We start from the raw sequence: 23,988 nt of genomic DNA on the forward strand, positions 1-23,988 counted from the left end.
TGGTGAGGAGAGGAACACTATTCTTACTGCCTCCTCTATCCACATCTATTGTTTGACTGATTCTAACACTCAAACATGTTTCTTGTGATCTGCCTGTTTTTTCATCCTGCATATCTCTCTCTCTCTCTCTCTCTCACACACACACACACTCATGCAGATTTTCGCTTTCTTCTTTCTCACTTTGTCACCCTCTCGTCCTCAGTGCTTGGTTTATCTTCTTGTACTTGCCATTAATAAACCTTTTCCTTATGATCCTGTTCTCTGTATTCACTGAACACAGTATACTCTCTCTCTCTCTCTCTCTCTCTCTCTCTGTCCCCCTCTGTATTGCTTTCTCTTCAGACTCAGTCTCACTCTCACACACACACACACACACACACACACACACACACACACACACACACACACACACAAAAAGTCACAGAACCTACTGTAGAATTTTGTGTAAATGAGCTTGTGTGTCTGGTGTGTGTTCATATACGTATTAATGCACACTGCAAAATGGCAGGCATTTCAAAGTCAGCTTTCCTTTGAATTTTAGAGTAGTTGTGCACACACACACACACACACACACACACACACACACACACACACACACACAGAGAGAGGTGGTATGGATTAATGGTTTGCTAAACGAGCTGACAGCGAGGACTTGAAGACTCGTCTTCATAAGCTGCTTTTCGCACGAGTGAAGGGAAGAAAAAACAGGATGGAAAAAATAGAGAGAGATGTACAAGAGGTGTAGAAAGAGAGAGAGAGAGAGAGAGAGAGAAAAAAACTCAATACAGCAGGCAGGAACGAGCAATTTAGTTATTACGAGTGTCCGATATTAAAGTTGTATCACGTTTTGTACATGGTTTTAATAATTATGAATTATTGTTTCCATGTGAAGTACAGTAGAATGTACTTTTAATGAGCAGTCACGCAAATAAGTCAACTGAAATGAAATTACCTCAAGCAAAGTAGAAAGTTAAATGGGTGGAAATAACAGAGAAACAGTAGATACAACATAGAGAAGAAAAGCTGAATAGAAATATGGCTATGAAGAAGAAGAAGATGTAAACAAAGTAGTTAAAAAAATCAAAGATTTGGATCAGACTTATTTTCTCTCATTGTCAAGTGTGTTTCGGCTGTTTATGCGTTGACTGTGCAGAGCCTCGGTGAACAGCATTACAACAACAATGGCACTGTCTTCCACTTGCATTCGTTTGTTCTCCTCTCAAATCCCTCCTGCCTGATTACAAGGGACCCGATTACGCTTTCAAGCCTCCTCTTAAACCTTCAGAAACAAATAAGTCAACACTTCTCGCTGGCTTCAAATCCCCAATCACACGTTGGCAGTAATGGTAATCCAAAAATGGAAGCCATAAGTAACATGAGGGGAAGTGAGCAGCTAGAGAGCATAATTCAAGGGTTCAAGTCCCATCTGGGGTCTTGTGGGAAATATTCTGTAAACTAGAGCCACAAAATGTTAATATGACTTGTAACAATGCATCGTGAATCGGTTCAAAATCCATATAAATGTGTAAAGATAACCGCCGGTTGAGAATTTTTAAATAGCCTAGGGCATAATCTTTTGATTTCATTTGTTCGACTTCAGACGTCGCAACGACTTCTTTGCTCATTTATTTGAAGAGATTTTATTTTCTATTCATTTAGGTTTTTGGATGAGGGATTTGCTTAAAAATCTATATATATATAATTTTTTTATTAATTCTTGTTATGAATTGTGAGATTAAATACAATTCCAGTTGCACTGTTGATAAGAGGACACGTCTTGTTGTTTTGCACAGTTCATATAAATAAAGGAATATTTTCCAGTAATTTGTCTGCAGCTCATTCTGTTAAAAAAAAATCCTGAGAAAATTGTATCGTGAACTTAACATCGTGAATCCTATCCAATAGTGAGTTGAGTGTATCGTTACATCCCTAATATGACATCCTGCTACCACATTAAAATCCTGAGTAAATACTAGAGCTTGTTCCGATACCGATACCAGTATCGGAAATGCCTCCGATACTTCCTAAACTGCTGATATCGATATCAGTATCGGTGAGCATGAAAGTCGATGCACCAATCTGATACCACGTAATTTAGCCCAGAAAAAAAAAGTACTTTATTGATGTTGTTTTTTCGTTATGAATGACAAAAACTAGATAATAAAAGAAAATGCCATGGCATTCATTCTCTGTATGTATTTGTTCATGTTTCACAAAGAGTTTAACCTGAGCAAGGCCACACAACAACTATAGCAATCATATCACATCAATAGTTAGTTAGTAGTCTACAGCTGTGAAAAAATAATGCTATAGATACTTAAATGCACTGGTATGGGCGATATGCAAGTTCAGGTATCAGAATCGGTATGGGGAAGGAAGAAATGGTATCGGAACATCTCTAGAAAATACTATGTCAAAGATATCAACAGGTAGCCTAGAAATCTAGACGCACCCTAGCGGCAGCTAATTTAATTTGCAGCCAGGGTCAGTCTAGCAACTCTCCGTTGGCTTGCGAGCTGGAAAAACCAAACTCTGGTCAGGCCAACCACATCGTGTATGGAGTCGGTGGGCGGGCTTATGGCTGCTGCTTCTGGGAACAGCGGTCTTCTGGAAGACTTGGAGTTAAGCTTTTCTTTGAGAAAAGAAAAAAGAACGGCACTGAAGTCATTCTTAAAAAAGGAAGATGTGTTCGGAGTTTTGCCGACCGGACACGGCAAAAGTTTAATCTATCAGCTAGCTTCTCTACCTTCTTCGTTGCTGTGGTTGGTTGTAGTGCTATCCTATTGCGTGCAGAGGGAATTTGAAAGACAACCGTTTATCCCGCCCCTCGGATTGAGCCCTGTCAATGGTGAGTTCCCAGACACAACATCTTGATGTGGGTCTGGCTTGTCAGGCTAATCAACATGTGCATCAGTGTGTGATATCAGGGAAGAAAACAGTTTAATTTGGATGATGTTTACCTTTTGCACGGTGAATGTCCGTATGACGTATTCAGCCAGGGGTTCAGTTTCTATCAGCGTCACCTTGATGTCTCCGTAAACCTCGGTCTCATCCGGCCAGTAACGCACACACTTCACCTGGAAGACAGGTCACATTCAAACTATGTGGTTAAGTAAGTATTACATGCCGATCATCATCACCCAATGAGCATTAACATGAATGAATAACATGAGCACTCACCATGAATAATATAATAGATGAATAATATCAAGATTGCTTCACCTGCATAATTAACTTGCTACTCAGCAGACATTCATCATTTGAAAGAAATTGATTTGAAATTACTGGATAACATCGTGAAGTCATTTCGAAGCGACAACTAAAGGCACCCTAAGGCTGTGGTATTGTGGAGACAGATGCGAGAAATCCAGTTGTAACTAGAATACACATCTGGATCATCAGATGTTTGGAGTCCTGAAAACCATCAGCAGGCTTTTGCTCCAATTATGCTACAAGGTTGGTGTAAACATTTGGTTCGCAGTTTCATTATTGTTGAAATCAGTGGTTCCCAAACTTTTTTGTGCTGACACCCCTTCTTGTAGATAGAAATAATTTCAAGCGGAAATAGAATTAGGTTCCTTAGATGGAATTGTGTACTGTATTATTGTCTTTGTTTTGGTAGTTGTGGCGTTTGGAGTACCTTTATTGTCTGCTTTACGCTTACATGGAAGTCATTTCACAAACTTGTCCGTGCTTCGCTAGCAGTGCAGCAGAACCATGCATTATTTTTTTTATATATTGCTCGCATTGCATAACCCCCCCCCCCCCCCCCCCCATGTTATAACTGTGGGCCCCCCCCACCACTGGTTTATGTGGACTTGGCTGACTCTATGACACTGTCAAGAGTGTGAGCACTGATCATCAACATCCATCTGCTCAGACTGTCCTTCCCAGAATTAAACAGCATTCAAAATGTATCTTTATCTTCCATAGCAGAGCAGGTGAGTAGCGTGACGTTCTTATATCAGCAGCGTTAGGGAGGAGGTCCTGGTGGGAGCACAAAGTGTCTGACCATACTGGAGATCAGGGTTTGCATCCTCTCCCCACCAACAGTCTGTGCATTCTTCTTTACATGCTTTTAAGTAACTGGGTTACGGTCGGCTTTCTCCAGCGAGCTGATTTCTTAAACATAGTGTAAATGAGAGACATGGTGTCCATAATCAGGCTCGGGGATTACAGAAAAAAAACCAGCTAAATTTCTCCTGGAAAACGCAGATTACTTTAGCCATGTACTGTGTACGAGTAACTAGGGCTGGGCGATATGGAGAAAATCAAATATTACGATATTTTTGACCAAATGCCTCGATATCGATACCGCAACGATATTGTAGTGTTGACTATTGGTTCTTTCACAAAATATTTACACAATGAGATTTTTGATAAATAATCATCAGTAATGTGGATATAATGATTAAGTGGGTAAAGGCAAATAATAGAACAGTTACAACAGTCTGGTAAGTTCAGAAAATGACATAACTCTACTGTAATGCAGCCTTTAAAACCAGGAAATGACAACACTCATGCCATATTACGATATTACAATATGCAAAATCTAAGACGATATCTAGTCTCATATCACGATATCGATATAATAGCGATATATTGCCCAGCTCTACGAGTAACCAGGTTTCTAATCAGCTTTAAGCAAGTACGTAGAGGAACCAAAAAGCATCTTCTATCACTAATGCAGTTATTGAAAGTGAGCCATGGTTCCAGAAAAGGTTGGGGTCAGGGGATACCAATCGGATTACTGACCTAGTATACACAGATTTACGGTAACCAGGTTACCACAGTGGTGGAATGTAACAAGGTACATTTACTCAAGTACTGTCCTTAAGTACACATGTTGACGGAATTGTACTTTACTTGAGTCTTTTCTTGTCATGCCACTTTCTACTTCTACTCCGCTACATTTCAGAGAGAAATATTGTACTTTTTACTCCACTACATTACTTCATATACATTGGGTCACTTTAGATTGATTTGTTTGATTCTGTTTAAACTGTAAGTGCAATCAAGATTATGTGAAATACAATAACACTTGGTACCTTAAATGAATGAATTCTATAATGCAGTTTTATCCTGCCTCTTAATCAAACACACACATACACACATTTTGTAATCTTTTGGATGATGAACTCACCCTGCCCACCTCCACCAGGTTGGTAACCATGACGATAGAGGCCGAGTTTTCCTGCCAGACCATCCTCCAGAAATCCCTCACTGTCTCCTGCATGGGCCCTGGCACACACGCACGCACACACACACACACACACACACACACACACACACACACACACACACAAAAGTGATATATGAAGATACAGACACATACAAACTGAGTACATGTGTGTATAAACACACCCTTATTCCAACGTCATGTAGAAATACGTCACCACTGACAGGGCAGACTTACACAAACACACACAAAGAACACGCACACATGAACGAGGAGCCACACATGCGTGCGCACACACACATGCACTCACACACTATCAATCCCAGATAGTGGTTAGTGGGTTTGAGGTAATGGGGTCTTAAATTTGTCAGGAGGATTTTATACGGCGGTTTAGATTTAGGAGGTTGTTGTAATAGCCTTCTAGGCCGAAAGGACGACACGCACCAGGTGGCTGTTACACGCACACACGCACACACACACACACACACACATACACACACACACACACACACACACACACACACACACACACACACACTCTCACACTCACTCACTCAAACACTCACTCACTCCTGTTCGTATCGGCATACATGTAGAATCACACACACTCATCATGTCAGTTTAATTACCTTGTGTGGCGATGTAATGTCTGGGTCTATGGTACCCCTGTGAGACAGAAAAAAAGTGAGGCATATAAAAATCTCTCCATACTTTCGTCATCTCCATCTTTTTCTTTTCCTCCAAATTGTCCTCATTTCTCCAATTTTTACTGTTACTTTTCCTGTTTCTACATTATGTAAAAAAGAAATATTCTCTCCTCTTTCACCTTTTCCCAGGTTATCCATTTCCTGTGTCCTCCCAGATGGACAAAGTAATATAGTTGCATTTCAAAATCAACATTGTACCACCTCTTTTTCTCCCTCCAATCCTCTGTCAATCCTTCCTTCCCCATCTCCTTATTCCTTCATCATTACATCCCCTTCTTACTTTACTGTCAGTTTGTCTCATTTCTTTCACTTCTTTGTATCATTGTACTTTACTACTGGCGAAATCTGCAAAAAAATACTACAATCTGAATGTATTTGAACACATACAGTCAGTTTAAACCTGCGATAACTAATGTTTTGGAGGTCCTCCCATAAAATATCCAAATAACTTTTTGGAGGTCTAAAATTTATACCTCCAAAGAGAGGACATTTTGCAAAGTGAGGACACATTTTATAATTCTTACCTCCTCTCCGAGGGTGAAGACTTGGTGTTATAATTAGGTTTAGGTAGGGTTACTATATTGTTTCAGTTCTTTACTCCCCGGTCCATCACAAGCATACACAAGTGTATATAAGTACAAATGTGTGTGTAAACACTCACATCAATGTAATTGGCGTTGATATAGTCAGAGTGGGGGTCTCCGTCCAGCAGCTGCAGTCGGACTCTGGTGTGATCGTCTGTGGGGTCAGATAGCACAAAAATACAACAGGCCTAAAGTTACATTTACCCACAGATCGGAGCAGCTAACTGTCTGGATGGGGAACCAACTCAATAACCAGGCCTAAAGTCAGGAGAACCAGAAACATGACAGCTCTGGCTGTTTGTTAAAATTCTTAAAAAAGGACCCATGTTTACATGTACTGTACCAACCAAGCAACCTGTAGCCATGCAAAGTCAAACAGTCCTCTCTCAGTAGCAAAGACAAGTCGTGGTTGAGCAAATAAAGCTTGTCACGTTTGACACAAGAGACTGCGGTTCAAGTCCAGTCTCCATCAACAGTGGTTTCTTTTACCCATAAAGACAACCTTTACCTAACAAGTAGGTTTAGCTTTCTAAACCTAACCAAACCACAGCCATAGAAATGCCATATCACAAATTGAACAAAGCTGACCGATAATTCACTCATCCTATAATCACAACTTCTGACTGACTGACTGACTCTATGTAAAAAAATGTTGATTAAAAACTAAACATGGTTTGGTTCAGTAGTTTTAAGTAGTTTTACTTTTTCACTTCAGTTCATTTGGCCTCAATTCCATTCAGATGAGCTAAATTGGCATGACAGAAAAAAAACATAAAAATAATAAACATTTTCTACTGCACTCCCAAATGCAGATTTATAACAAATAGTATTTGAATAAGTCAAGGCGATGAGACAAAAAACATGTTCGCATTAGACGAGCTGCCTCTCTCATCAACCCTAGTTTATTTACTGCCAAATAATCCATGACCAATAACCGTGTGAACAGCAATTGACATTTTTAGATTAATGTCTCTATTTTCATTCTGGCCACTGTTAAACACTCAAAACCCTCTGCCTCGTCATCTCGGTGGATAGTTGTCAGTCAGTACGTCCTGACCCAGACTGCGGTCACGCCATCTGTGCTTCGGAGAAGCGCGGTCACGCCATCTATGCTTAAAAATATATTGCGCGTCTACACGAGGTTGCGTGGTAGGCTCAAGGTGTTTGCGCTTGGTGTCGGCAGACTTTTAAAAGATATTCATAATAAAATAAATCTAATCAAATTGTTTTTTGCAAACTCTACCATATTCTTGTTCTTCATCTCACAGACTACCACTGTGGTGATTTTCATGTTGTTCTACTGTTTTATTATTTAATAATTGCATGCCAAAGTCCTATATTGGAGGTGCCATAACAAGACTTTGGTCCATAGTTCCAGGCAATGACTGACATAGTTGAGTACAGTGCTCAACTTAATACACTCATACTGAAAATCAAACAATTACACTGTATAATTTTGGAGATTTTTGGAAGCAAAGTCCCATACTTCTGCTGTAAAATGAGTAAAAATATGAATCTGGAGGTGCCATAAAAAGACTTTGGTCCATAGTTCCAGGCAAAGACTGATATATTTGAGTTAAGGACATATCTGATGACACACACAGTGAAAATTAAACATTTTTACTGTACAAGTTTTGATAGTTTTTAAAGTACATTCACACATTTCAACAGTGAAATAGCTACATTCCTGAAACTGGAGTTGCTATAAAAAAAAACGTTGCTCCATAGTTCCAGTCAATGACTGACATATTTGAGTTAAGGACATCTGGGACTAAACCCAAACCAAACATTTGTACTGCTTAAAATTATTTGCTACAGAACTTTGAGAAAATCATAACACTGCTCCATAATTCAAGGAATGATATATTTGATTAAATGACATCTCATTAGTTGTGATTCTCTAAAAAAATGTGTATAAAATATCTTTATCTGAACTGCAATATGCATCTCTCTCTAGCATCATAGGCTGGTTATCCGCATTTGCAAATATGAAAGCTGTTAACTGAACTAAATGAATAAAGACTGCTGTCTGTGAGTTCTGGTTTTATTTAAAGTTAGAGGAAAGGTACAACAACACTCTGTTGGAACATATTTGTTTCTCAGATGAAATTATTTAACCTTCTAAATAAGAATTTCTCTTATGATCATCCAGAGTCTCTTTCATCACACTGCCAACGACTTGAATTTGGGAAGTAGAATTCATATTCTCAATCACTATATAGCTGGTGTGATCCTCTTTGGGAAGAGAAGTGGTCAGAAGGAACAGTTTATCCAGGGTAAGTAGTCTTTTTTTGTCGTGTCGACGTACAGATGTTTGATTGTTTCAATGTTAGCTGATAAAACATGTTTGTGTGACTGTGTGTACAATATGAAAAAGCAGATACAATTTAATAAATCTTTTTTTTTTTAAATAAAAACATTTTAAAATGTAAATGTTTGGATGTGTAACAGACCAACTTTGACAACTACGAAGCAATAGTGTCTTTTGTGAACGTACACAATGTACACTGGAAGTTTCTGGTTAGTACCAACTTTGTTGGTATTTATTATGAATTTTTTTCATGAGGTTGGGAATGATTTGTGAATAATACTTAATGTGTTTCCTGTGTTTTCAGTACATCAGTACAGCAACAAGCTGTGTGCATTTGGTTGATCCAGAACGCAGCTCCACAGAGCTGACAGACTCCAACCATGCTGCAAAAAGATTGAAGTATGCAATTACAGTTTTTTTTTCCTAACTAGATCCCTCATCAAGTTATGTCACAATATTAGTCAAGGTAGTGAAAGGAACATTAGTATAGAAACAATGGTCAGTAACAGACTAACAATAATTGGCCGCTGGTCATAAAACACAGTTAAGTAAGTTATTAAGAGTGTCATTGTTTCTTTTTGTGAGTATGACAATGATCTGACTGTATCATGTGCTATAGCCTTGACAGTGACTGGATGCCAACCTCAGGGAATATGTTGTTAACATGTCTTAACCGTTTTGTGACACATAATGCTGTTGATTTTTTAATATTTTATACACATTGTATGTGTGTGTCTAAGTGCATATAGAACATTATTAATCTCATAAATAATTTTCACACAGTGAGTACTTCAAAATGAGGAGGACCTCCCTTGGCAGGACTGACTGGGTTGACATTAAATGGAAAGGAGGTGTTATCCAACACCCAGTGCAGCAGGATGGAAATAGCTGTGGGGTACTTGTCATCATGGTAAGATTAATATTGCAATATATTACCAGATTTTTGAATGATCTCCATTAATTCAGCATTTTGGATTTAATTTTTTTTTCCAGCATTTACAATCCCAACATTTTTTTATCAAAAGTACATCACATATTGTGTCATTGTTTAGATGGCAAAGGCAGTCATGGAGGCCTTTCCCAAAATTCCAAAAAATGGAATTTGGTACATCAAAGAGAGAGATGGCACAGCAGCGTCAACATTTTGCTCTGGAAATACTTAAAGCCTCAGGTGGGTGAGATCCTTTCATAGTTATTATGTGATATTGTAGTACTACAGATCTAAAATAATCTTTTGTATATTAGTGTTTGACACAAAGATCAACTGTGCCATGTGCGCAACAACAAAACCACCCAGCCACGGACCTTCCATCACCGACTGGGTAAGTTATTGTATGAGTCTTTTAATTTTTAGTTTTTATTGTGCATTTTCTTTTTTAAATCAAAAGATAGATGACAGGAAGCAAAGGTTAGAAAAATGGACAATGACATGCAACAAAGGTCTATGGTCAGAATCATTTCAGGGATGTTGTAGTTCAACCATCACCCACCACGGCATCCTCTGAATGCAAAGATAATGTGTGACAGCTGTTCCCAGTGGTTTCATGCCCATTGCCTACAGATGGACACAGCACAGCTTGATGCTGTGAAGACAGGTCATTGGGATTGCTGTCTGTGTCGGAAATGATGCCACATACAGTATGTGCTGTGTCATAAGCTAACAGTGTTGTAAATACAGTGCATGTGTCTTGATTTACGGAGCAACGTTTTTTGTATAGCACCTACAGTTTTCAGGAATGTAGTGTGAATGTACTTTAAAAATTCTCAAAACTTGTACAGTAAAAATGTTTAATTTTCACTGGGTGTGTCGTCAGATATGTCCTTAACTCAACTATGTCAATCATTGCCTGGAACTATGGACCAAAGTCTTTTTATGGCACCTCCAGTTTCATATTTGTACTCATTTTACAGCAGCTGAATGGGACTTTGCTTCCAAAAATCTCCAAAATGAGACTTTGGCAGGCAATTATTAAATAATAAAACAGTGGAACAACATGAAAATCACCACAGTAGTAGTCAATGAGATGTAGAACAAGAATCTGGTGGAGTTTGCAGAAAACAATTTGATTTGAAACTTTTATGAATGTATTAAATATTGCTTTATAGCCAGGTATACAGTATAGGACTTTGGCAGGCAATTATTAAATAATAAAACAGTAAAGCAACATGAAAATCACCACAGTGGTAGTCTGTGAGATGAAGAACAAGAATATGGTGGAGTTTGCAGAAAACAATTTGATTTGAAATTTTTATGAATTTACTAAATATTGCTGTGGCAATTATTAAATAATAAAACAGAAGAACAACATGAAAATAACCACAGTGGTAGTCAGTGAGATGTAGAACAAGAATCTGGTGGAGTTTGCAGAAAACAATTAGATTTTATTCATTTTATTATGAATATTTTTTTAAATGTCTGCTGACACCAAGCGCATACACCTTGAGCCTACCACGCAACCTCGTGTAGACGCGCAATATATTTTCAAGTGTAGATGGCGTGACCGCAGTTGACCCAGAGCGTCAAAAGTGACATCAAGAGCCCCGACGCTAAAGGAGACTTTAAGCGTGAATGTCAAACGCTAAAGGCACATGACCAGGTGTCCGTATTTTAAGGTCCAATATGTAATACTGACAGCTAGTGTTTAAAATAGTTACTGCATTACAAATTCAAAATACTGGAGAGAGTCGTCTTCCCCGCCCCCTACTGCCCAGACTCGAAGTTCACGTTGGTTGCAAGGCTGAGACCCAGCATCCAACAATGTTAGACAGCGGAGTAGCTAACGTTAGATGCTGGCTATATTGACAGTCATAAAAGCCCATGCTCACGTGGAGCTCTGTATCCAACTGACAGGCACACTTTTTCGGCTTAGAATTCCACCCGACTGAACACACTTCATTGGCTTAGAATTGCGGCAACAATTACTAAAAACACTGCAAACTCACGGTCCTCTCTTTCAGATTCACAGCCTCCCTCTCTTGGCTTAAAATAACTCACCATTGTACACGTTGTAAACAGCTGTGGATTGCTTGCGTGGTAACGTTAGCAGTTAGCAGGGTTAGCATAGCGTTGTTAGCCAGGATTAGTCGGGATCATTTTACTGGCTGTGTCTCAACTGTTTTTGCGATTAACCAACTCGGGTACTCTAGCTATATAATTCAATGTGAGTACACAAATGTTTTAAATTTCAAAAATAAAAAATACTGACATTAGCATTGTTGTCAAAAAAGATAGTATTTCAGCTTAACATGTTTCCTTAATATCTGATGAGGCATTGGTGTCATTTTTGGATTTATTACAGTACATATATTACATATTGGACCTTTAATGCGATGGGAGAGTGAGAATGTCTTGCAACTACCAGCAACGGGCGGAGTATACATGCTGCCTCCTGTTTAGCGCTGCACGCTCATGCCCAGTATACGAGGATTTTCACAAGATATATACGGTTTGGGTGTGTTAGTTTAAACAGAGGTTAGTTATTCTACTGGAGCTAAAAACACTGTGCAAGGAGATCGCTTTTGGCTCAAAACTTTGCTTCAAAACCAAAACATAGCAATGTAAATGTAGCCTTAGTTAGCTAAACGGTTAGCTCACTCACCGGAGCCGGAGAGCCGTGCTCATCAGCGGTAAAGTTAACCATCCTGACCGGGATACAGGCCTCATCAGCGGGAAACCTCTGTATGAGTAGCCGTGTAATAATACCTGTAATAAGCAGGATAGTGTAGAGCGAGCAGGTCATTATTTCAAATTGAACCCCTTCATGCTGATTCGGGACCCCGATGAGATTCGCAATAATGATCGGCTTGCTCTACATTATCCGTCGCTTATTGTTTTAAATGGAAAGAGCACACTTTAGCTTAAGGCCTGCTGGATGCTTTAAATCACTCAGGGAGCTGAGCACTAGGGGTTAAGAATAATTAAAATTTTACTTTTAGAGACAAACAGATTTGTATGGAAGAGGATTAGGACCACATGTGAAAAAAAAGTATTTGAGTTCTGAGTTTAAAGTCAGAATTCTGACTTTTTTTGAAAGTCTAAAAATATATGTATTTAAGTTTTTCTCAGAATTTATTTTCAGAATTCTGATTTCAAACTGAGAACTCAATAATATTTTTCACATGTGGCCCCAATCCTCTTCCGTAGATTTGTACCAATTTTTACATTTTATGGTTGCAGCCACACTACTAGCACTACCACTACTTACAGAGTTTTCAAATATAGATTCCACAAAGTACAGGGCACCAAAACTAACTCAGTTTTAGCCCCATATTCCCTTTGAACGTCAATTATTTTGTTCTGTGCTCTAATAGCCATCCATAGTATTCAGACACATATGGAGGTGATTATGTCACATGGCAGGCAGTGATTTTGTTAAGTCGTACCATGGCAACGGCCAGGTAATTGCAGATAAAGCAGACATGCTTTAGTCTGATTATCTTCATTTTTTTTTTTATATGCTCCAGTTCACCCCTTGCATTTTCATTCTCTGAAACGAATGAGAGAGGAGGTGGGTAGATGGGAGATTATACGGAGAAAACAAGAAAAGGAGAGTCAGAGAGAGGTAAAAACGAAAGAAAAGAAAAGGGTGGAACAGAAATTGGCAAGTATAAGGTGGAATGAGGAAGAATGATAATAGGGGCTGAGAGAAAGGGGGGATGGGAAAAAAATAAGGGGGGGGCGGATAAAAAAGGGATCATCTGTGTGTGTGTTTTTCTTAAGCCACTGAAATGCTTATGCTTATGACTTTACTGATTGATGCAGTGCTACAGCAGGGTGGCGTGCTTGAAGCAAGCACACAGCTAGCCGGCCACGGTTAGCCTGCAGGAAAGACTTCTGAACGGTGTTAGAAAACGAGAGATTAACATTTTCACATCAACACCTTTTTTTCTGCTTTTGAAGATTTTTGCCTCCTGAATTTCCCAAGTTGGTATTACAAAAGCTAATAATACGCTGAAAAGCTGTTTATATGCAGCAACGCAAACACAACAGCCGGGCCTATATGTTATGTTTGGCAATGATATTCAATACAGGAAACATGACGATGCACAACCCACGCTCTCCCCACGCTCTCCCTCACAGCTCACGGTTGCCTGGATCTGACTCATGACAAAAACACGAGTAAAATAAAAGACTCTGCTACTGTGTGTTTATTTAAATATAGGTACACCATGTAGGCCTAAGAGATTGCACTATAAGCCTGTATATTACTATTAAGACTATAGCATACATATGTCAAGAATGTAAACATTAAATAAACTTCAGCTGGAGTCCGATTTACTACGGCAACACTGTTGACTGCATCAGCGATCTCTTTCCATTCCGCATTCTTTCTACAGCCTTTAATACCAGTTTTCAGGCTGCCAAATAGTACACAAGTTAGTGCAAATGGACCTGAGACATCAGGGTTTCAATCGCCGCTTCTTAGCCGGAATTACATCTCGCCATGTCGTAAATTGTAGGGGCGAGGCCTCTAACCGAGAATATATTGGGCCGTGATATTTAAATTAATTTAAATTGTTTCCAGCTGCTGCATTTATCAATGTACGACCATTCTTACGCTCTGGTTGGTGTGATACGAATGTTTCATGAATCACACGTGAAGCCTGTCGTAAGATGATTTCTGCGCTCATATCTGCGCTGGTTTCTATGATGGATTGATAAACGACGGCCATTGTTTACGGCATTTCCTCTCTAACTGGAACGCTTTGGGACCGATTGGTGGGATTGCTGTGGACGAAGTACACACGGCGGTACACTGGTATTTTATTTATTCTTTTCAGGTTTATTTAACAGGGACAATGCACACTAATAATACATAAAAAGATGTCAAGTGTGCCAGAATTAGCTTGGGAGCTATTTTACATCTGATGTCTCTGGACTGAAGGAAAAGATTTAAAGGGATTAATAAACTATAAATAATACATACAGATTTAGCCCTATACAATAAAAGTTGATTATACTAAAAAAGTCAGAGTAAATGAGGTTGTATCCAGCTAATAGCTCAAGTTACTGTATTGTGTGCACTGTTAACTTAATGTAATATTGTATGTGGCGTTTTCTTTTTTGCGGGGTGCAAATGTTCCACCAAAACAAGTTCCTTCCAGAGACTATATAGCAGAGCCACTAGGCTTGTTCGAGATGAAGTGCGCCTCGCCTGTAAAGTGGACAAGAGCAGGCGGCAGCAGCCGGGGGCGGTGACAAAAATCCGCTGTCAAGTCGGACAGTTTCCAGCCGATTCCAGCAGCCTTCAGGCTGAACAGGAAGTGACAGAAACACTGTGGTCCGATTCTGATTTAATAAAATGTTATCAGACCCATATATCAGCTTTTACACAGTCTCCAGTTGTTTTAATTATGACAGAGTAGCTCTCAAAATGCTCTACATGCGATCTGTTGCTGATTTTAATGAACAACACACTGTAGATGATCCGTAATCTGAACGGATTTAGTCTCTCTGACTTCTAAACGTCACTATCAGCCACACAACATGTGGTTTGTACAGAATAAACCTTTAAATCATACAAATAGCAGTTAATATCCCTCCAATTCAAAATCAATAAAAAGTTTATATAAAACGTCATCATATTGAGTCGATTCTGAACCAATCAGCTGGTAGATCAGCTGAGAGGCCGGCATTTCCCAGCATGCCCTGGGTCCGCCTGGGTCTTGCAGTCGGTGAAAAGCAACTGCGCTGCCTGCGTCTCAGAACTGCGGCAGCCTTGATCTCGTGATGTTATCGTTGCCAACGTGTGCATGACGTCAGACCGAGTCGGGATCAAGTCGGACACAATTCTAACCGACGTGATCGATTCTGCGCAGACCTGGCTCATCTCGAACGAGCCTATTGTCTCTGCGTCTGGAGCTTAGCGCCGCCTAAGACGAGTGTTTTTTCTTCTTCTCTGCTTCTAAAATGTATCTGTGGTGCAGTCGGTCCTTACTCCACAGAGCTGTGGAGATAGGTCTGGCAATGCGAGACTAGGACCATCCTGAAAGACAAACTGTGTAACTCTGATTCCAAGCTCCTAAGTGTCTACCATCTAGGCAACCCTGAAACACAGTACCCTTATAGTCAGAGAAGCCTGAGACGTTTCACCTTCAATTCCGTTCCCACGATTTACCCCAGAAAAGTATTACAATCTAACTGTAAGTATGAGACACGAGCCTGGAATGCTGATGTGGTAGCAAATCACTTACAGGCCCATACACCAGGCCCGTATCCACACTTTGGCTTTTTGATCCACTATATAAACATCACTTGCTCCACCGGTACTGAATAATATCACTGAACATTAATCCTTAATGCAGAATAGCTAGCATAGAATTCCCCGCCCTTGATTATCATTTCTAGGATCACCTTGAAGAGAATCATTTGTACAGCTTCTATCAGAGACATTTTCCAGCTCTGGCTGAGAGGCAACAATGATGGCAGCATGACTCCACTCTAGCGGTACAAGATACTGTCATCAGCCATCAGCACACCCACACTCTCTCACTCACACACACACACACACACACACACACGCGCACAAACACACACTCACACTCAACGCAGACGCACACACACACATATCATCTCTTCTCTCTCTCTCTCTCTTACACACACACACTCCCACATGTAGAAACAAACAACATGGGGTAAAGTCTGCCAGTTTTTTCTTGATCTCTTTTCCACTTCTTTTCCTCCTATTTTTCTGTGTCATCTGCCTCGTCTTCCATTTCTTTTCTTCCCCCTTTTCCCGTCTGATTCTGTCCACTGTCCCTGCCTCATCTCCTCCTCCATCTCCTCATCCTCCTCCGTTCTTTCCCTTCCTTGTCTTCCTTCATTTGCTTTGTTCTCCTCCTCTCCCACTCTCCTGCCCCATACGGCCTCGCTCCTTCAGACAGCAGTAATTACACAGTGCTAGTGTCAAAGGCTGTCATAATACGAGAGCCACCGATATGAGGCTGGTGGTAGGGAGGGGCCCTTTCCGCTTCTCTCTGCCCAGGGAGGGGAGCTTCTAATTGGGCTAAGATGGCAGGAGGTACTGGCTTGCAAACACTGCAGATCTGGACACAGGCCACAGGTTTAAAGAGGCTGACTGTGTGTGTGTGTGTGTGTGTGTGTGTGTGTGTGTCTCTCTCTGTGTGTGTGAGTGAGTGAGTGAGTGAGTGAGTGAGTAAGATAATTGAGTATTTCTTTGAATTAGTCTCAGGGAAAGTTATTATGTCCCGGATTACGTTTGTTTTTGATGCATCACAAATACATTTCTTATCAAAGACTGCGTTCAAACTCAGCATAGGGAGGAGGTCGGGGTGGATGGATGGGTAAAAAAAATAAAAAACACAGACCTTTCCCCAGCAGACCACTGTTCATGTCCCGAGTGAAACCAAAAGTCAATGTTGACTTATTTTAACTTACGTACGTTAGTTAGCTTATGTAACATTCTTAACTTGCGTACTTAACCTACATATATAAGTCACATAAAAAACTTAGGTAACACTTTACTTTAAGGTACCTACATAAGAGTGACATGACACTGTCATGAACATATGACACTGTCGTGACACAGTCATGACACATGAACCCTAACCCTAACCAGAACTTGTCATGACAAAAACCGAATGAGACTTACTAAAATAAGCATTATGTCATAAATGTTCATGACTTGTTTATAATGTTTAAGACACGTTCAGGACGTGTCATGTCACTCTTACGTAGATACCTTCAAGTAAAGTGTAACCCAAACTTATTATTTTAACCCAAACTATCTTTTCATAAACCTAATCAAGTACTTTTGTTTTAATTCACAACATTAACCATGTGTTTAAAACAAAGAATACAGGAAGTTTAAGCTAACATTTTGCTGTCGAATATAAACCAATCGCATTCTCACATACACACGTTTGTAACACTTTAGAGGAGTCACTTTAACCTGATTTTACAAGGTTAGTCTCAATTCAAATTTAAATGTAAACCCAATACTACAACAAATATTATACAACGTCTTAAAGAGCCCCTATTATGCTCCTTTTCAGTGTCATATTTGTACTCTTAGGGTTTACTAGAATAGGTTTATACACTTTGATGTTCAAGAAACACATTATGTTTCTCATACTGCCCATTGCTGCAGCTCCTCTGCCTAAAACACTCTGTCTGAGCTCTTGGCCCGCCTTCCTGAAAAGCCCAGTCTGCTCTGATTGGTCAACCAAATTCAAACAAGCCGCTGGGCGGGCTGTGCTTGCTCAGGCAGCACCAATGGGCAGCACATATGAAAAACTGGGCTGGCATTCTTCAATCAATGACATCACTGATTGAAGAATTTCAAACAGGAATGTGGGCGAGGCGTTTTCAGGAAGTTGATAAAAAGTACTGTCTGTGGCAGAGAAAGCTCCGTTTGTTTACATACACAAACAAACTAAATAACACACTAGAAGACAGGACAAAAAAGCAGAATAGGGGCTCTTTAACAATTTGGTTCAAGCCTGTGTCCTAGATCTAGATCTGGTTATAGATGTAGACATATTGAGCAGATATGTGCACTCAGGCTTATGTTGGCATCTGCACTACTGGCGTAACAACAAAGTCATCAGAAGCTATGGTGTCCAAGGGCGAAGGATCACGAACCCATTACTCATTAATGAGCTCCACTCCTCTGCTGAGTCTCCCTCTCCTCATAACCTTGCGACTCTCTTCTCTCCTTTCTCGGCTTTAACTTTGGTTTCATTTTCTCTCTCTCTGTGTCTCGTCTTTTTTTCTCTATCCTCTTCCCTCCCAAGTCTTGTCATTACCCCGGCAGCCACTGTAAAAGTTTTGTTGGGGAGAACTTGTTAACTGTCAGGGGTCCAGAAAAGGCCAAACAAAATAGACGTCTGTGTTTTTATATCAGAGAGATTCACGGGAGCAGCCGAATACGGCAGAGAGCTGCAATTTGGAGACATCAGATCAGACTGTATGTACTGAGAGCCTGCACACGGCCGCTGCACACAAATAAAATGAGCAGGAGCCACAATGTCTACATCTGTGTATGTCCTTTGGTCGTGGTCTTTTATATAAGCCGTTACGGGTTTATACCACAACCTTTCATGTATTTTTGTATTCCTTCAATGCAATTTGTATTTCATGCTCTGTGAAACAAATAAACTAAACTGGTACCTAATGAATGCAGTCGTCTCACAACAGCAAACAGGAGCAGCTGTACTGGTCGTTCTCATAGATCAAAGGCCATGATGAGGTTCTCCGTGTATATATTACCAAAAATAGAAGCCACATACTCAGTATTGGGAGTAACACGTTACAAAAGTAGCGCAATTACAGTAATGTATTCCTTTTTGCTGTAATGCTGTAATATAACACATTACTAATTCAATTTCAGTAATATTATACCTGTTACAATCTCAGTAACGAGTAATCTCAGTGAGTGACAACGTGTTTTTTTTTTCACCTACACCGCAAAACATTTCTTCACAGGGAAAAAAAGAAAAGCCGTGAGTATTATTTCCTGTTGTTGTATTCGGTGGTTGAGATGACTGCAGAGACAGATACATTTGCGAGATGGATATTATTTTCAGGAGTTATTACGCTGCGTTGAAATGAGCTGTCCCGTCTCTGTTCCCCGTGGTCAGAGCCAGAACCAGAGACGGTACGGACAACATCTGTGTTCCAACAACAGGTGACGGTACGTCAGCACGGACAGCAGTGTGTCCGAGCTGCTGACAGATAGAAACATGTCGGGAATTAATGTTGAGGCTTGCTACACGTAAATATCGTTGCATTTTATCAGCCATGGAGAGTGACCATGCCGTACTTCAATACAACTGTATTACAACAGTATTTTCAGTTTTACTTCTCTGTTTTTATAGCTTCAGTTACTTTGCATATTCATATTAATTATACAAAATATGATGTATTAAAGTGGATAAAGAGGAGACTTTATTAATCCGGTGGGGAAATTCACAAGCTACCTGCCAAGTCAAAGTTCCACTGTTATTTTGGTGAAAGTAACTCAAAAGTTATGCAAAAGTAGTGTAAAGCATTACAATTCAGAGACAGTATTATTGTAATATAACTAATTACTCTCAAATGACAGTAACTAGTAATCTATAATGAATTACATTTTGGAAGTAACTTCACAAACAGTAATATACTGAAATATATTAATTAGAGCAGGAGATAATCAATAGAGTCATTATGGTCTGGCTCCATGAATATACTGCCCTTTTATTGCTTTATAATGCCAGTGTCTAGCCCAGATTGTTCTCGCTTGATGAGGCAAAAGACATTTAAAAAGTACTTAGGTTATATAATGCTGAAATCCTCCCATGAAAACACAACTAATTAAATTCTTCAACCCCGCATGGCGACGACTCGGCTCATATTTGAAAATGTAAATTATCTATGACCTCCACTGAACTATGTAGCTGATCAGAGACTAGGCTCTCTGCTACTGCTAAAACTCTCTGCCTCAGCTTTCTCAACTTTCCTTTTTTCATTTTACATCCCCAACTATTGAAAGATTGAACTACTCATTGAATCTACTCTTAGAATAAAAAAATAAGAGGACATTTTCTTTCAGGAGAAATCATTTATGGGTGTTTACGATCCCATGTCAAGTGAAAGTGTCTTTGTGGTTTGGGAGAAAGAGTTTGGCAGCTAAAGGATGATGTGGCTGAAACTATGGTGGCTTAGGTTTTCAAGAGCACTGGGCAGAGTAATTGCTGGGTCATAGATATTGAACAAAAACCTTATCAACCTCCTGCAGATTTGGACATTTGAGATATGAGGCGGTTAAAACCTCTACTTACAGCCTCTTTTGAATCCCATTGTCTTTCCATCTGCCTGCAAAGAGCTAGGAAGTGTAACAGAACTTGCTACTGGAGAGGGAAGAATTTAATGCTTCAATGTCCCAATTAGGTTTTATTTCACAACGCTGCAGACAGACTATAGGATATACTGTAGATAATACAGTATCTCAGTGGCATTAATGCAGCTTTATTTTATTGTTTTTTCTTAAGTCAAAAGTTAAACTTATGAGCAACAAACAAGAAAAAAACAAATGAGATCCTGAGAAACATAAGAAACTCAGATAATAGTGTTCATGTTCAAAAGGGGTAGGAAGCAGCTGAGAACTGTTTTTAATCCTACCCCCTCTTAAAGCTATAGTGCGTAGTTTCTGTCTCCCCCATGAGGAATTCCCCCCTCCCCTCCTCCTCCACGCAGTTGCTAGTAGCCTAGGAGGACACGGAGGATTAAAAAAAACTTTAAAAATGATGGACTCTTCAGAAGAGGTCATTATCTTCACTTGATTTTCTGCACGCGGAACACCAATCGATGACACCAATCTTCTGAACACAGCCATACTAAGAAATACAGAGAGAGTTGTGTGGAGCTGAAAGTCTTAATTAGCTTCGTAGAAACTCATTTGGTAATGGCTTGAATGTAACGGACGTTCATTAATATCAAAAAGTTACGCACTAAGGCTTTAATTTTCATTATTCATGGCTAATAGAAATTCAAATTGCATTCTTTAGAAGCATGACGGGAGATTTCTGCTACTAAAATACTGTATCATTGCACACCCTCTTTATCAATCAAATCCCGTCTCCCTTTGGTTCTGCCTGTATTCTCTGGGATGGTGATGGAAGTTAAAGGATCATCGGCATTCAAGTGGCGCAGGTCAGGGGTCTTAACTGAGAGAGACGGATCATGGACCCCCTACGACTATATACTGTATACATTAAGTTGCATATTAAACTGGGCCTACAATAACATGTGGTCAGCCTAAAGCCTTTATACATACCATTTTAGTGCATAGAATACTAAGCTGTTAAAATAATAACAGTTGGCATGATTTTATAAATTATCTTTTAATGTTAACCATACATCTGGCACAGTGCATCCTCAGGATTAACTGGATCTGTGAATGGCTACCTTAGTGACTACGTTACCCATAGGCCAGTAATCACTGTTGTTTTTTTTTTATTTATATTTGCTAATAATACTATGTTAGATTCCAACTCAGTCTCACGGCAGTTCGTGAAATGGTCACGTTATTTAATCTATTGATTCGTGAACAGGACACGATTATGTCTTTTTTTTCCGTGTGGTGAGCACGAATTTTAATTTAATGTATTTCAATGGGAAGCATATTTCCTGATCACAGTACGACTATGGTAGGGAGTAGTATGAAAAGCCGAAAATCCGTGTATGGAGGTTGGTTGGAGTGGTGGATGGGTCAAACAACACAGGACTTTCACCCAGGAGACCGGGGATCGCATCCCGCGCGTGGCTTTTTATTTCCCCGTTGTTGACGGTTCCTTTCCCAGTTCTTCTTTCCCTAAACACAACCGTCCAGTTGTTGTTGCGTGTCCCCCAGAGACCGCGGGTCGTGTCGGTGTGTGGCGTGTTCTTTCCCCCGTTCTTCTTTTCCTAAACCCAACCTCCGTATACATGCTTCCCATTCCGTGCTGAGCACCCAGAGACCGCGGGTCGTGTCCCGGCGTGTGACCTGTCCTTTCCCCGTTCTAAAAATACCCACATAATCATGTCCGGTACATCAATAAATCAATAAATTAAAAAAAAGTGTGACCATTTCACGAACTTCCGTGAGACCGTGTTGTAGATTCACGTTAAGACATTTTGATTTTTGAAAAGAAAATTCTAAAAATCTTACAATAATTTGGTGGCCCCCGTGCAGTAACTCTGAGGACCTCCTAAGGGGTCCCGGACCCCTTGTTGAAGATCTCTGGTCTAGGATATGAAGCCTGATGTCCTTGCCTTCATTGCTTGTCACTCAAGTGTTTGAAAAGGTATTAGCTGGATGCTCAGAGGCGTTTGTTAATTGTTGCACTCCATAAAGCACCAGTAATTACACATACATGTACAGAAACATAAGGAATAAAGGTTTAAAACACTATCTAGCAGCTTACCATGACAAGTCACTCGTTAACGACACCGCCGTAAACAGCCATAACTCTGTTAAAATGTCCACATAAACAGATGGTGCTGGTATTTCACACAGAGAGAGAGAGAGAGAGAGAGAGAGAGAGAGTAGACAGTTGAAAGTGCTGAACAAGATGTTTTACTCTTCTGTCCTCTTCTTTCCTCTCAGCTCCTCTCTTCTCCTCCTCGCGTCTTTTTTTTTCAGTAGCCACTAAGAAGGGATTGTGTCTGTCACAGATATACTTAATCAGTTAACTCCCTATGGAGCTCAACTCACTCACGGCACACACTCCGCTGTCTGCCTGGCTCAAGGCATTAGGGAATTTAATAGCATGTGTGATTGAGTGTAAGTGTGTGTATGTGTGCGAGATTGAGTAGCGTGTAAGTGTGTTAAAGTGTGTCTTCACTTTCCCCGTATGCTCTGAAACATCTTTAAAATGAGTGTTGAAAGGTGTGTGTGTGTCTGTGTGTGTGTGTGTGTGTGTGTGTGCGTGTGTGTTTGAAAGTAATGTTTGAATGTTGAAGTGATGTGGGTGTACCAGTGTCAGCAACTGTGTATTCATGTGTGTGGAGCCTCTGTGTCAGCTTGCATATCCACATGCACGTGTGTGTGTGTTTGTGTGTGTGTGTGTGTGTGTGTGTGTGTGTGTGTGTGTGTTGGAGGGTATTATAGTGTGTAATAGCCTATTAAGAGCAGAGCTCCCTGCAGCTGATGTGTCAAACAACTCAAAACGTTGTCGACTAATACACACAAACACACACCTCAAGATGCTGTTTCCAGCTGTTTGAAGGCTGTCTGGGGTGAAAGAGAGGGAGAGAGAGAGAGAGAGAGAGAGAGAGAGAGAGAGAGAGAGAGAGAGAGACAAATGAGAGGGAGAAGGAGAGAAAGATGGAGGGAAGAAAGAACTGCAGCTTCTTTACACTTTAAAGTTACACGGCTGTCAGTGCATCAGTGTATCGTAACACTAAACCATATAGTCGGTTTCACTGAGGCTATACAAATGTGGAAATGACAAATCTGGATGTCTGGCATCCATTTTGTCCATGAGAGACAACAAAACAGCATCTTGAATTTCACCATAAAATGTGCCTGTTTATGGAATGGGCTGATTGCTTGGCCAGTGGTATTGCTGCTTGAAGCTTTCTCCAGAGCCATTGTACCCCAAAATGAGAGAGAGAGCGAGAGAGAAAGAGAGAGAGAGAGAGTTGTCTTTTTCGTCAACAATACATGTTGATTTTGCCACAGTCAGCGTTGGACGGCGGTATTGTCTCGTCTTGTCTTATCGTTA

The 23,988-nt window shown here is 40.1% G+C and overlaps 1 protein-coding gene across 1 annotated transcript in view; it reads right to left on the reverse strand.

Moving 5' to 3' along the window:
* ptprt (protein tyrosine phosphatase receptor type T) overlaps positions 1-23,988 on the reverse strand; it is a 438,297-nt gene that overhangs the window by 28,589 nt on the left and 385,720 nt on the right. Inside the window, exons 25-28 of the mRNA XM_078247539.1 lie at positions 6,548-6,633; positions 5,809-5,845; positions 5,144-5,241; positions 2,961-3,077 (exon numbers count right to left, since the gene is read on the reverse strand). Of these exons, the coding sequence (XP_078103665.1) occupies positions 2,961-3,077; positions 5,144-5,241; positions 5,809-5,845; positions 6,548-6,633 (338 nt within the window). The remainder of the gene's footprint in view (positions 1-2,960; positions 3,078-5,143; positions 5,242-5,808; positions 5,846-6,547; positions 6,634-23,988) is intronic.

This window comes from Sander vitreus, chromosome 4 (genome assembly GCF_031162955.1).
Source record: "Sander vitreus isolate 19-12246 chromosome 4, sanVit1, whole genome shotgun sequence".
Taxonomy (NCBI): Eukaryota; Metazoa; Chordata; class Actinopteri; order Perciformes; family Percidae; genus Sander; species Sander vitreus.